Source organism: Mesoplodon mirus (genome assembly GCF_964341445.2).
Source record: "Mesoplodon mirus genome assembly, chromosome: 18".
NCBI classification, from domain to species: Eukaryota; Metazoa; Chordata; class Mammalia; order Artiodactyla; family Ziphiidae; genus Mesoplodon; species Mesoplodon mirus.
The window spans coordinates 18521787-18534456 of record NC_138994.1 but is presented as its reverse complement, the minus strand read 5'-3'; the positions used below and the strand labels follow the sequence as shown (position 1 = coordinate 18534456).

The 12670-nt window shown below is 58.4% G+C and overlaps 1 protein-coding gene across 2 annotated transcripts in view; it reads left to right on the top strand.

The window, feature by feature from the left end:
• Positions 1 to 12670, top strand: part of TMEM104 (transmembrane protein 104) — a 56745-nt gene that overhangs the window by 38753 nt on the left and 5322 nt on the right. For both annotated transcript variants that reach the window (XM_082604887.1, XM_082604886.1), the window contains exon 9: positions 790 to 883. In XM_082604887.1, the coding sequence (XP_082461013.1) occupies positions 790 to 883 (94 nt within the window). The remainder of the gene's footprint in view (positions 1 to 789; positions 884 to 12670) is intronic.

Here is a 12670-nt window from a genome sequence, read left to right as displayed (position 1 = left end):
TTCTCTTTTTTCCTCCTAAGTAAACACTTGCTTTCCCCCGTTCTCCAGAGAGGAAGAGTAGGGAGGGGCCCGGTGCCAGCAGCTCCCACTCCTCTGGCTGGGCTCCCACCCCTACCCCTGTCCACTCTCAGCTCCCTGGGGTAGCCCCTGCTTTTCCTGGTCCGGGATGTTTCTCTGACGGGTTTGCCTTGGGAGCCACTGGCTGTGGTTCTCCAGGCTCTCCCTTCTCTCGAAGTCCAGGACGTTGCTGATGAACGACATCCTGATTCATCCTTTCCTCTGAACCTTTCAGGACGGTGTCCTTCCCACTGTGCCATGTCATCAGGGCCCGTGCGTCCCCCACCCCACCCCTGGTCCTTTCTTCCCAGTAAACCGAGAGGGTCCAGGGTGTGCCTGGTGTTTGTTTTGGAGCCTCATCTTCCTAACTCGTGCTTGCACCAGCTCAGTGCCGGGCCCTTGACCCTTCAGTCAGTGCTTGCTGAAGAGAAGCAAGCGGGGCCATGTCCCTAGGATGTCACCTCGGATTTGCCTAGAAAGTAGCCTCAGGGCAGTAAGTGTGAGGAACAGCAGAGAAGCACAGCTCTGAGTTTCTATTGCACCCCTGGCCCTGGGAGCTCGCCAGGTGATGCTGTCTGACCCCAGGGAGCCTCTGCCATTCCAGGTGCACACCCGGGTTAGGACCGGCCCTGGGGTGGCCAGGGGCTGCGTGAACGGTGTGCCCTCCCCACACGCACGATGTGCCGTGCGCGCCCAGCCTCTGTGCCCTCTCACTCTTGTTTTCATCACCAGGCTGTCTTCACTCTCCTCCTCGGACCCTTCACCTTCTTTGATGTCCAGAAGACCAAGTACCTGCAGATCCTGACGTCGCTGATGAGATGGATCGGTGAGTCTGAGAAACACCTCGGGTCTGACGCTCTTTCTCCCCTCCTCCTGTCCTCAACCATGTGGGCCACGGCCACACGAGCTCACAGCCAGGGCTGCAGCGTGGCAAGGGCTTCCGTGGACTCCCGCGGGCCAGGAGGCGGCAGGTGCTCTGTGCCTTTTTACTGGTGGGGAAATCTAGTACCAAAAAAGAGAAGTCACTTCGAGGTCCCGTAATGCGGGCAGAGGCGGGGCTCAGCCCTGGACTGCTGATTCCGACTGTGCTGGGTCCCCCTGCAACCCACAGGTGGGCTCCGGGGCTCCTGGGGGCCTGGGTCGGGCTCAGCCCCCTTCAGGGCGGGGGAGAAGCCTGCTCTTTGCTCTCATGGGCACACCGTGTGGCACAGCCATAGAACCCTGTGGGCCATGGCGGCCACCTCTGCGTCCCCGGCCACCAGGGCGGGAAGAGACACCCCATCTGCAGTACCTTCCAACTGTCTGACGCCCTGCTGAGCGAGAGCGCCACCATCCTCAGGGGAGCTTGGGGGTTTCTCCCCCATATCAGGTCTGCGGCCAGGAGCTTGGTCACCCCCGACACTGTCCTGCCAGCCACCCGGAAGGGCCAGGCTGCTGACCCACCTGGACCCATGACCAGAGGGTGTGCAGTCGCTGCTGCCCCCCCCCCCACTGGCAGGTGCTCTGGAATCAGTTGCACGCCTGTTTTGGTCTAAAAACAAAGATGCTGTTGCTGTTCTGTCTGACGGGCCTGGCAGAGGGGGTCTGCCCAGCCTCCAGGACCCCCGCGGGGTGCTCCCCAGGATCCCCACTGCCCATCAGCACAGAGGTTCCCAAGGAACCCGAGGTTGGGTGGCCTTCCTCCTGACCCTCTGGCCCAGCTCCCGTCGCTGCCACGCCCGCCCTGATCAGGACTCGGGGTGCACATCGCTCCTTATTCTGTGCTGGCACTCGGCACTAGATCGTGACAAGCTCAGGACAGTTTCTGATCCAGATGGTCTCCAGCAAGTCTGGCACCTTTAGGCCCCTGGCTCCCCTCACTCCAGGATTCCAAGATCCCAGCGTAAGGAGCCACTGCGTCCCAGGAGTCCTGGTGCATCTCCATTTGGAAGGTGCCAGGTCATCCAGCCCAGCCCCTCCCCTGCAGAGGCAGGCGCTGCAGCTCCGGGGTGGGCAGCCTCCAACCCAGGAGCTCACGAAGGGGGAAGGGCCCTGCTCCACCCTGAGGGGACGTCTGCCAGTGCCTTGTCTTGAGCCAGACTCGCCAGCCTGTAGCTTCTTCCCACTCTTGGTCCTTCCTGCAAGGAGATGAGGGCAGGACTGAGCCGTCCAGGGTGTGAGCTCTGGGGCCTCTGGAGCTCGATGAGCTGCCCTTCACCGTCCAGCTGAGACGAGGGAACACCTGGATGGGGCAGGAGTCCTTGTCGACCCCACCCAGTTGCTCTGACCCTATAGGCTGCTCTTCCCAGATTTCATTCACAAGTTCCAAAGCCCTGGGTTAAACTAACATGACCACCTGGGGAAAAAACGCAAGCTCCTTCCTTAGAACATAAGGATCACGCTAGCTCCGGGGTAAGAAGCTGGAAGGGAGCCTCCGTGGGTACCAGGAGGGGTTGTGCCCAAAAACTGGGATCACAATGACTGGCCGTCCAATCTTCTCCTTGTAAGTCCGCTTAGAGGAAGTATTTGAAAGCCCCGGTGACCTCCAGAAGGAAAAGTTTTCTCTCGGTAAGCTGTCTTTGGAGAAAACCATTCTCCCTCCTCGCTCCCTGGCCCAACTTTGTTGCCCCAACTCCTCCGCTCCCTGAAGTCGGGTCCCCAAGTCCTCAAGGTCTGGCTCCTGCCCGGCTCGGGGTTGGCTGTCCTTGACCTGCCGCATCAGCAGTGGAAGGGGCTCATTAAGCGCTGGTTCCGTCGTCGGGGGGGACAGAGCGGGGCGCGGTGGGTGGAGGGGACGACGTGCTGTAGCTGACATGACGGCCACGCGGGGAGCCGCCTGGATAATGACACTTAATGGCTTCCATTGCACCTGGCTCCTGTTTAGCATGACAAGGTCCTCTCACGTCTGGTGAGCGATGCATTTGTTAAAAGGGAAAAGGTTGTAAGAGGGAGAGGAAGAGGCTGACGGTAAATAGAGAGCGACTGTCTGGGCACAGGACGCCAGGTGCCCCCAGGCTCAGGTCAGACCCAGCTCCCACCCACAGAGGTGGCACCGAGCTCCCGTTGCTAGCTGGCCACAGGGTCCTCAGGCCCCTCGAGCGGCCCCTCCTGCTCCTGCGGTTGGAGTTCTCTTCCTCGTCCTCCAGAACCGGGCTCACGGAGTGTCACCTGCGGCTCAGTTGCTTTAGAAACTCAGCTGCTCTTTCCCATGGCACAGGCCACCCTGGCCCCCGGTGACCCCATCCTGCCTCTCCTCCCAGCCAGAGCCCCCCTCCCACAGGGCAGCAAGGGGACTGCAGGGGGACTCCTCTGGTCTCCCACCTGCAACTTCCTGGGCCCTCGGTGGCAGCCCTTGCAGTGCGACAGAGCCAGGCGGCCGTGGCCTTGAGAGAGGGTGCCAGGTGGAGACCAGCCCGTGAAGGTCGTCCGCGCTCGTGTTTTGGTGGTGACATGGCTGTCTCTGCAAGCCACTCGCCTCTTTTCTCCCTCTGATCCTTGAGATAATCAAGCGGCAGCAGCCTCTCCGCGGACCTTCTCCCCGAGGCGCTGCTGTAGGTGACGGCACAGACCAGTCATTAGTCTCCGTGAGGGACTCAGGCCTCTGGGCTTGAGAAGTAGACCCGTCTCTGACACAAAGCCCTCTCAAGTGGAGGACAAATCGGCCAGTGAAGTCAACTCTCTAACATGTAGTTGAACCCGGGGTTCAGTTCCCAGCCTAGACGTTTTCCTTTGTAGACGTGGTAGAAGGAGTTTCCCTGGTCCTGACCCCAGGCAGCGGGCAGAAGGGGTGGGGGGCAGGGAGCAGAGATTGTGGAATCCGGGGAGCCCCCAGGCAGCCCCGCTGTGGGAGGGAGCGCGCCCTGCCCACGGGATGTCCCAGGGGGTTGTGTCCTCTGGCCCCAGCTGACCTCAGGTGATTTTTCTAGAACTCCTCCAAAGGCAGTGAGCACCAAGGCCCCATTAGTCCTCTCAAGTTTGCGCCAAATTGTCAGTTTGCAGTGAGCTCCCTCTTCATTTTGCTTCTGAACGGCAGCTGTGTGGCCGTGCACCCCCGACCTCCCTCCTTCCCACGCACCCTGCCTCTTCCAGCCGCCCAGATTAGGGCCCAGACTGTCCAAGAGAGCCGAGCGGGGAGCTCAGGGTGGCAATAAGCTGGCTCAGGTTCTAGGAAGACAAAAGGGAAGAATGAGCACCAAAGGGACCGGAAAATCAAAAATAAACGTGCTGAGCCGGAAGCGTTCTTGTGCGTAATTAGGAATTTGTTCTGCCATCTGTTGAAATGAGGCTGGGGCAGACCTGCAGGGGCCCCCGGAGCTCCAGACAAACGGGGAAGCCTTTCAGCTGGTTCCTCCAGGGTGTTCACCATGCCCTCCGCCAGAAGCCCCTGGTGCTGCCAGGATGGGATCTAAAGGTTGGATGGCCTTTGCAAATAGCCGCTTGTCGGGAAGATGTCAGAACATGTTGTGACACGCGCCAGCATCGATTCGTGTCTTTTCCTGCTCAAATAAGTTCTGGAGAGACCAGGCTGCTGAGTCTGGGAGACCCGGTTTGCAAATGCCCCTGAATTTGTGTGGACGAGAGCGATTGGTTGCCGTCCCGGCAGGTGAAACTTGTTCAGGCTTCAGCAGACTCCCTGACTGCCCGCTGTGCCGTCCACTGGCTCCTGAACACTCGGCTCTGGCCTGGGTGTGCAGGTCGGCCGGCGTCCGTCGCCGGTGTGCACTGACGGGCCAGGCTCCCTGTCGGGCGGTGGCGAAGGCTGGAAGATGAATTGGGACTGTGTGGAAAGCACTATTGGCAGAGCGCTCAGCAGCGGGTCAGCATCCAGACGTCAGCCCCGTGTGCGTCCCTGCCATTGGCGTCTCCGGCCACCGCATCCTGGGACCGGCCTCAGTGAGCCTCCCTGCCCCCACCAGCCTCCACCCCCATCGTCTTCAAGGAAGCCTGAGCCCAAGAGAAATGAGACACAGGGCCACCTCACAGAGAGGCTGGGCTTCCTCCTGACTTCCAGCTCTCACTGTCAGCTGTAGGTCGACCAGGGACACTTAGGAGACGCCGACGACAGTGCTGTCCTTCATGTCCACAGGCCCAGCAGCTGTGGCACCAGAGCCTGGAGCCCTAAACCACGAAATGGACCACTGTGGACTGTTCTACCTGGGCCGCCCAGCAGGGAGCTCTCAGACTGGAAGGGGCTGCGGCAGCACCATCACTTCACTCCCGTTACCAGCCCCTCACCCCCACCACCCACGCAGACACCTCCCACTCGGGGACACGAACAGCTGGCTCGGCTCGGGGCTCCCCATTTGGCGTTGTTAAAAAAACAATTCTTTCTAATAAAGGCAGCTCTGGCTCAGGGCAGCCCTCTTCGGTCTGGGTTGTCAGGGACCCACAGGGCTGCCTTCCCTCTGATTGTGTATTCAGAGCACCACGCACGTTATTCCCGTCTCTGTGCTCCCTTCAAAGTGGGTCAGGCGCCGTCCTCCCCGACTGTTGGTGGATAAACTTGAGCCTGCCTCATGAATTTTCTTGGCCCTGCTCGCCCCACCTCCCCTGGCTGGTGCCCCAGATTTGTCTTCCAGAGCGAGCCAGCAGGGAGAGGTGGGACCCGGTGGTGGTAGCCCAAGTGGCAGAAGGTCCCCAGGAGGAGACCATCACCTGGGAACATAAGGGCTCTGGCTTTACCTGTCCCCAGAATTATCTGTGGCCGCATGGCCTCCTCCCCCACAGATCTATGACTGATCTCAGCTGAGTGTCTCCTGGTGGGCCTGCTCTGATCTGTCACCACCAGCAGCCTGGGGTCTTCTACGTCTGAGCCATCTGTTCCCCACATCCTGTTGGCTCAGCATGCCAGCTCAGCGTTTGAATTCCTTCATGGTCACTCACTGCTGTCCCCTCACTCTCAACTGGTGCTTCTCGGGGGGCCAGAAAGGACCCCCACTCCCTAATGAAGGTAGCACATGGGCCCCCTCTGACCTTCCAGCCAGCCTTTGTCCTGAGCCTTTGCTGCTGCCCTGCCTACCCTCTCTCTGGGCCACTGTCCAGGGCTCTCCTGGGCCATTAAGGGTCCGGCTTTCCCTTGTTACACAGCCAGTGGAGAGAATCAAGGAAAACCTTTTTATGTACATTTCATTTCAGTCTTAATTTTATTCTTGGTTTTCTAGAAGTTCTCTCTGCAGATGCAAAGGTCAGTTGAAAGAAGAGGAACTGGAGGGTTCTGTCTTAAGGCTTTTAGGGTAGAGTGGACACTTAATCAAAGTTTGCTGAAGGGCCAGCCACGTGTCACCAAATGACCCCTTTCATTAGCGGCAGGACTGACCTGAGAGCTCCGCTTGGCCCCAAGCAGAGGCCGTGGCTCTCCCGGCCACACCTCCCCTCTGGGCAGCCTCTGTTGTCAGCAGCTCTACTCTGCATGTGGCTGACATGTGTGCTGGCCCGGCCATCAGGCAGGGACTCCTATTCCACCAGGAGGTTAGCAGGCCAGCTGCCTGGACTCTGGCAAGGGAAGGGAGGGTGAGGCCCAGGCGGGGCGAGGTGTCTGACGGACACTGATGGTTACAGGCTCGCCTCTGCTCAGAATCAGGCTGCACACAAGCCAGGGTAAACCCCAGGCAGGCAGCCAGGTCAGGCCGCCATATCCGTCTACAGAGCTAATGTGGCCCAGGGCAACCCTGGAGCTCCGGGGTTTACATTCAGACCAGGGCAACACAATGCCCTTGTCACAGTACTGCCTCTCCTCTTCCTCGCCTTCCTGTTTTCTCTCTGCATCCAGCCACTGCTTAACAGCTGTCTTAGCTCAGGCTACTGTAACAATACCATGGGCTGGGCGGCTTAAACAGCAGAAATTTATTTTTTCAGTGCTGGGGGCTAGAAGCCCAAGATCAAGGTGCTGTCAGGGTTGGTTTCTGGTGAGGCCTCCCTCCCTGGCTTGTAGACGGCCACCTTCTCACCATGTCCTCACGTGGCTTTTCCTCTGTGTGTGCAGAGAGAGAGCACGTACCCTGGTGTCTCTTTCTCTTCTTAAAAGCGCATGAATCCCATCAGATTAGGGTCCGCCCTTATGACTTCATCTAACCTGTAATACCTCTTTAGAGACCCTGTCCCCAAATACAGTCACACTGAGGATTAGGGCTTCAACCTACAAATCAGAAGCGGGGGACAGTGGCAAGAAGAAAGAGTTAAGAAAGGACTGAGCGGCCTTCAGGAAAGGTGACGGTGTGGAGGTTTTATACGTCCAGTCTCTGGGAAGGAGATTAGTCCACCAGCAGCCAGAGGCCCCTCGGCTGCGCTTTCCCAGCGATTACAAATGGAGCTGGCCCTGACAGCTTAAGAATGAAGAACTGAGAGCCTGCCGTCCCAGGCGCCACGTGCCATGCCTTGAGAGTGTGGAAAGTTGAAGGATGAAAAGGCCAGAACTCTTGATTTCGGTCTTAAGACTTGATTGCTTCAGAGACTCACATAGCTGCCCTTTATCAACGACCTGCGCCTCCTGACACACTTGGAGGCGGGGAGGCTTTACCCTGAGTCCTTCTGGAGTAGAATCTCAGTCCCGTAAGTTGATTATGTAAACATCATTCTCTTCTGCCTCCATGATGATGATGATGATGATGATGACGACAATGACAACTACAGAGCTAGAATCCTCCAGAAACCACGGGGGCTGATCCTGCATGGGAAGGTAGTCTGATTGGCTTTAAATCCCTCCCTTCAGTGGAAACCCAGGTGACTTTTTTTTGCAAGGGCAGCAATCACAGAATGTCTCATCGACCTGACATGAAATCCGACCCAGGGCCAAGATGCTTCTGGAGCCGAGTGCATCTGCACGGGGAGCTTCCCCTTCTCCCCAGAGGGAACCCCTCCCAGCCAGAGATGGAGTGTGTCCTGTCTTCTCGGAGCATGAAAGGAGGCCCCACCCCGACCACAGCCTGTGCTCAGGTGGGAGGGTGATGACAGAGGAAGGATAGACGAACGCGAGCACCAAAGAACCCAAACAGAATTCCTTTCCAGTCTCGCCCAGCCCCCTACAGAGAGCACGTGCCGACTCCCCCCAGATGACAGGTGGAGGGGACAGCTTAGCCTTGTGTGGCCTTCCGTGGAGGGAGAGGAGGTGTCTCTGATTCACAGAACAGATATGAGCAGCCTGCCTGGGGTCCTCCTGACCCCCAGAGCCCCAAAGATTAGCTGACCCTTGAGCTAGAGACGCTCAGCAGGGAAGGGTCTTGACTGTGGCTCGACCAGGCTGGGGTCACGAGGATGACCCCAGTACCCTCCTTGGAGCAAAAGGAGAATTAGGAGAGAACTCAGTATTGACAAGTTTTCCTGCTTGCCTGGGCTTTCCGGGTGGGAAGTCAGGTTTCTGCGACAATATAAGGGACTGACACGTTTTTTGAGCAACTGCTGTGGGCCAGGCCCTGCTCCTGTTCTTTATTGCACCATCTTATTCCATCCCCCCAGCACCCATGAGCATCCCCCTTTTTAAAGGTGACGGAACAGAGGTACTGAGAAGTTAAGTGACTGCCCCAGGATCACACAGTTCGCGGGCAGAATCGAGAGTTGAACCCAGAGTAACTTGAGAACTTAAGCTTGTTTAGAAGAAGGGCAGTGGCCACCTCTCTCCCTCTCTCCTGCTCTTTCCAAGGGGTTAGAGCTTCACACGGTGAGCTGCCACTCACACCCCTGGCCTGTGGGTCTTGTGAGCCTGCCCAATGGCTCTCCGTTCACAGTCGGTCCTATTCTTTAAGGAACGGTTACACAGCCGCCTGCGCCCACTTTTAGGGCCGAGCAACTGCTTGGTCTTCAGTGGTTCTCAGCTCAGGCTGACGTTACCCTGTCAGTTCCTCCCAGCTCTCCTGAATCTCGGGAGGCCCTGGCCCAGCTCTGATGACCCAGCCTAAGGAGAGACACATGCATGCCCCAGCACCTCTGAGGGCAGTGCAGTGGTGAAGAAGGAAGCTGGTGCCGGATCCTCCCCCGGATCCAGCTCCCAGCCTGGAGCGCCAGTGCCCGAGCTGGGATGGGCATCCACGGCCATTTGTCAGCATCAGCCCTGGCATGTTGATCCCCCTCTTGGAGAAGAGAGCGCCGTCCTCCTGACAGCCGCCTTGACAGATGGCCTCCACCTTGCACGTGTCAGAGCAGAGCCGCTTACAGGGCTCAGAGAACAGCCCTGTCTGTCTGGGGGCAGCATCAGGGCCGGTCCAGAGCTCAGGGGGTTAGGCGGCTCCCCAGGAGGCAGGCCCACCCGGGCGAGGCATGCTGCAGGGCTGGCTTGTGGGGAGGGCCCGCGGCTGCTGACACGTGCCCCGGGACTCCACTGGGAGGAGTCCGTCAGCTTCGCCTTTGGCTCTTAATCACAGCTTCACATATATGTGTGCTCCGGGGCCCTCAGGGATTAAGGATGAGGGATCTGGCCTTAGTGGACATGTGTCCCCCTCCTCCATGACAGCTGTGTTCCTTCCAGTGCCTGCAGAGGACCCAGCAGGGGTCCGGGCCGGGCACGGGCCACTGGGCAGAGCCCTCCTGCATTCCAGAGAAGCTCTGTTCCAGCTCGAACTTCCACGAGAATGTCCCTCTGACTCGATGACCCAGGACCACAGGCCACTTCCCCAGCCCCGCCCAGCAGTGCCTTCCCTCTGCAGGGCAGGTCGCCCTGGTGGGTACAGCCCGGAGAACTGATAGCCTATTTTTCCTTTAGCTTTTTAAAGACTGGCCCAGTATCACGCCTCAGGCCTAGGTTTCAAGTGTCTCGTGCAGATCAGGGCAGGTGACCGAGGGTTACAGTGAGGAGGCCTGGGCTGAGGCTGGGGGCAGAGGGCAGAGATCTTTCTGATTCCCAACAGGTCAGGTGCTTCACTCACGCACCGCCACGGAGCACACGGTCACAGTAAACCCACGTTGCCCCATCAAAATATAATGCGAGCCAACTGGGGAATTTTCAATTTTGCGGTAGTCACATCTGAACATTTAATTAATTTTAATAATATGCTTATCCAACCTAAGATATCAAAAATACCTTTTCAACATGGAACCAATATGAGAAAATGATGAATGAGCTAGTTTACATTCCTTTTTCACACTGAGTCTTTGAAATCCAATGTGTGTTTCAGACTTCAGCATGGCTCCTTTTGGGCCGGCCACATTCAAGCACTCTGGAGCCTCATGTGGCTCATGGCTGCCATGGTGGACAGCACAGCTGCACGTGCTTCTCTTTCAGAGCTCGAGGGTTTGACTGCCACCTGCTAGGAGGGCCCTCAGAAGCATTCAGCATGCCCAGAGGTAGCCCATGCATAATTCCAAAGCCAGTCTTGGAGAAGGAGCAGAACGGTAAAACCATCGTGAGGGGTCCCATGTCCCATCATCACACTTTCAGAGTGACAGCCTAATGGGGGGGGCAGGGGACTCCTGGGAGAGCTCTGCTCTGCCCTCCTCCAGGCAGGGAGAGTCTTGGCCTGAGCTCCCCAACTCCCGTGATGCTCAGGCAGGTGGCCCGGCTCATGCCAGCCCCACACAGACCCCAGAATTCTGTAAGGAAGGCGGAGTTCTGCACAGCCTCACCGCCACCCCAAGTGCCTGGGAGAGCCCCACCACGGCCCAGAGGCCAAGGCAGAGGCCCGGAAGGAACTCACCCCTCTCCAGCGCCAGCTCAACCCACCCAAGGGTGGGTTCCAGTGCACGAAGGCTGGAACTGGCTTCTGACCACTCTGATCTCTGCCTTAACCCACAGCCCCCAGACAGGCATACTGGGGCCACTGGTTGGACACCCAGAGCCCCGAACCCAGACTTCAGACCCCTGCTTATCTCCATTTGGCCCCAAGAACGAGTCAACTCCGACTCCTGTGAGGTCTGGGCCAGTTCACCTCTTTATGCAGCCGAGGCCCCAGGGTGGGGGGGGGTCCGGGAGAGCAAAGGGAGGAACCAGGAGAGGCTGAGCAGTCCAGATTCGGGGTCGTCTGTTTTTTCACTCTCATCCCCTTATAAGTCTGGACCACCTTTACCCTTTGGCAGGAGTTCAGAGGGGGTCGGCTCACCGGCCCAACTCTCTGCAGAGGAGAGAGGCTCTGAGGTCAGATAGACAGACAGCCGTGAGGCAAGACAGCTCCCAGCTGGGGCTCCTCGTCTGACTCTTGCTCACAAAGAAGGGAGGAGGAACAGGGGGCCTCCGTGGACAGCGGTGCTTCTCCTCTGACCGCTCAAGGGAACTCATGTGTGACTCGTTAAATGTCGTGAGAATGCATCTTGACATGAAATATTACCTTGACCTCCATACTTGAGGCTGCTGACGCCCCCAGAACAGAAAGCTAGTACTGACGTGACCCCACTGACCTGCCACCATCCTGATACTGTCACCCCGGACGTGCCTGTGCTGGAGGGCCATTCCTGGTGTAAATTTTACTTTTAACCTGACCTCCTCAGAAAAGGAGGCGGAAAGATGTCTCCTCTAAGCTGTGCTCTCAGGGCTCAGGATTTGTACCGAGATTAGGACTTGCTTCCCGCTCCTGTCTCTCTCCCTCCCTCCCAAGGCAGCGCATGTGGGGAGAGCGGAGAGCAGCTCCAGGTGGGTCAATATGCTGAGGGCGGAACACTGCGGCGGAAGCGGTGAAGTCCCGGGGCCCCGACCCCCCGTCACCGCCCTCATCGGGCTGCTCCTTCCCTCCTGCACCGCGAGGGGGACAGCCGACGGGTTCTTCCAGATCAGCTCTGGCGCCCGGTTCCCCTGTGGCCCCCAGATGGTCTTCTTCCCTGGGCTTGGACGTCCCGAGACAGGGATCTCCCCATCTACGCCCCTGCCCCTCCGCAGCTCATGTGGCTGTTAGCCAGTTCTTTCTTTTGTAGTAATTTGTGTCCTGTAAGTTCCACCCGGTGGGCCCCCTGGACTCTACGTAGGCTCCAGAGGACCAGGACCATAACTGCTGGCTCAGAGCACCATCCCCAGATGGCCAGAATAGTATCAGCACGGTGGGCTCTCAGTAGTACATCTTTGCTGAATGAACGAATGAATGAATGAATGAATGGTCCTGGTGAGCCCCCTGAGCCACACAAAACAATCGCAGTTGTTCTTATATGGACTCTTACCGCCGGTATTAAAAAAGAAGTCTCCTGATCCCCCACGTCACCTGGTAGCTGCATCTTCCGAGGCCGTCAGCCACTCCTCGTGTGACGTGTCAGGCCCTCACCTCCTCCCCCCACAGCATCCTTCCCGGCAACTGGCTGCACCTCCTCACCCCTTGGAGAATGACTCCTGTGCGGGATGCGGGTGAATGCAGGTGAATGCAGACTGCTACCCTGTCCATCACGTGGGCTCCCTGAGCACGGCCTGTGAGGCTCGGAGAGAAGCCCAGCCCGCCCTGCCCTCGGGGAACTGTGAGGCCTGCTCACCCACACGTCAGGACCGCTCGCGCCCTGTCCCCCTCTCCAAGCGGCTGCCCCTGCCTCCCACACAGCCGCGACCAGGTGGCGCGAGCTGCCAGTGGCTGCGCCCGAGCCCTGGGCATCCTGTGTGCACAGAGAGCCCTGCTCTCCGCTGAACTTCCTGGCCGCGTTTGTTGCTCACAACCTGTCATCCTCATTTCATCTTGATTTATTATCAGACCTAATGAGTTTTTGGAGCAGCTATCTCCCAGGGACGGGACGATCAATC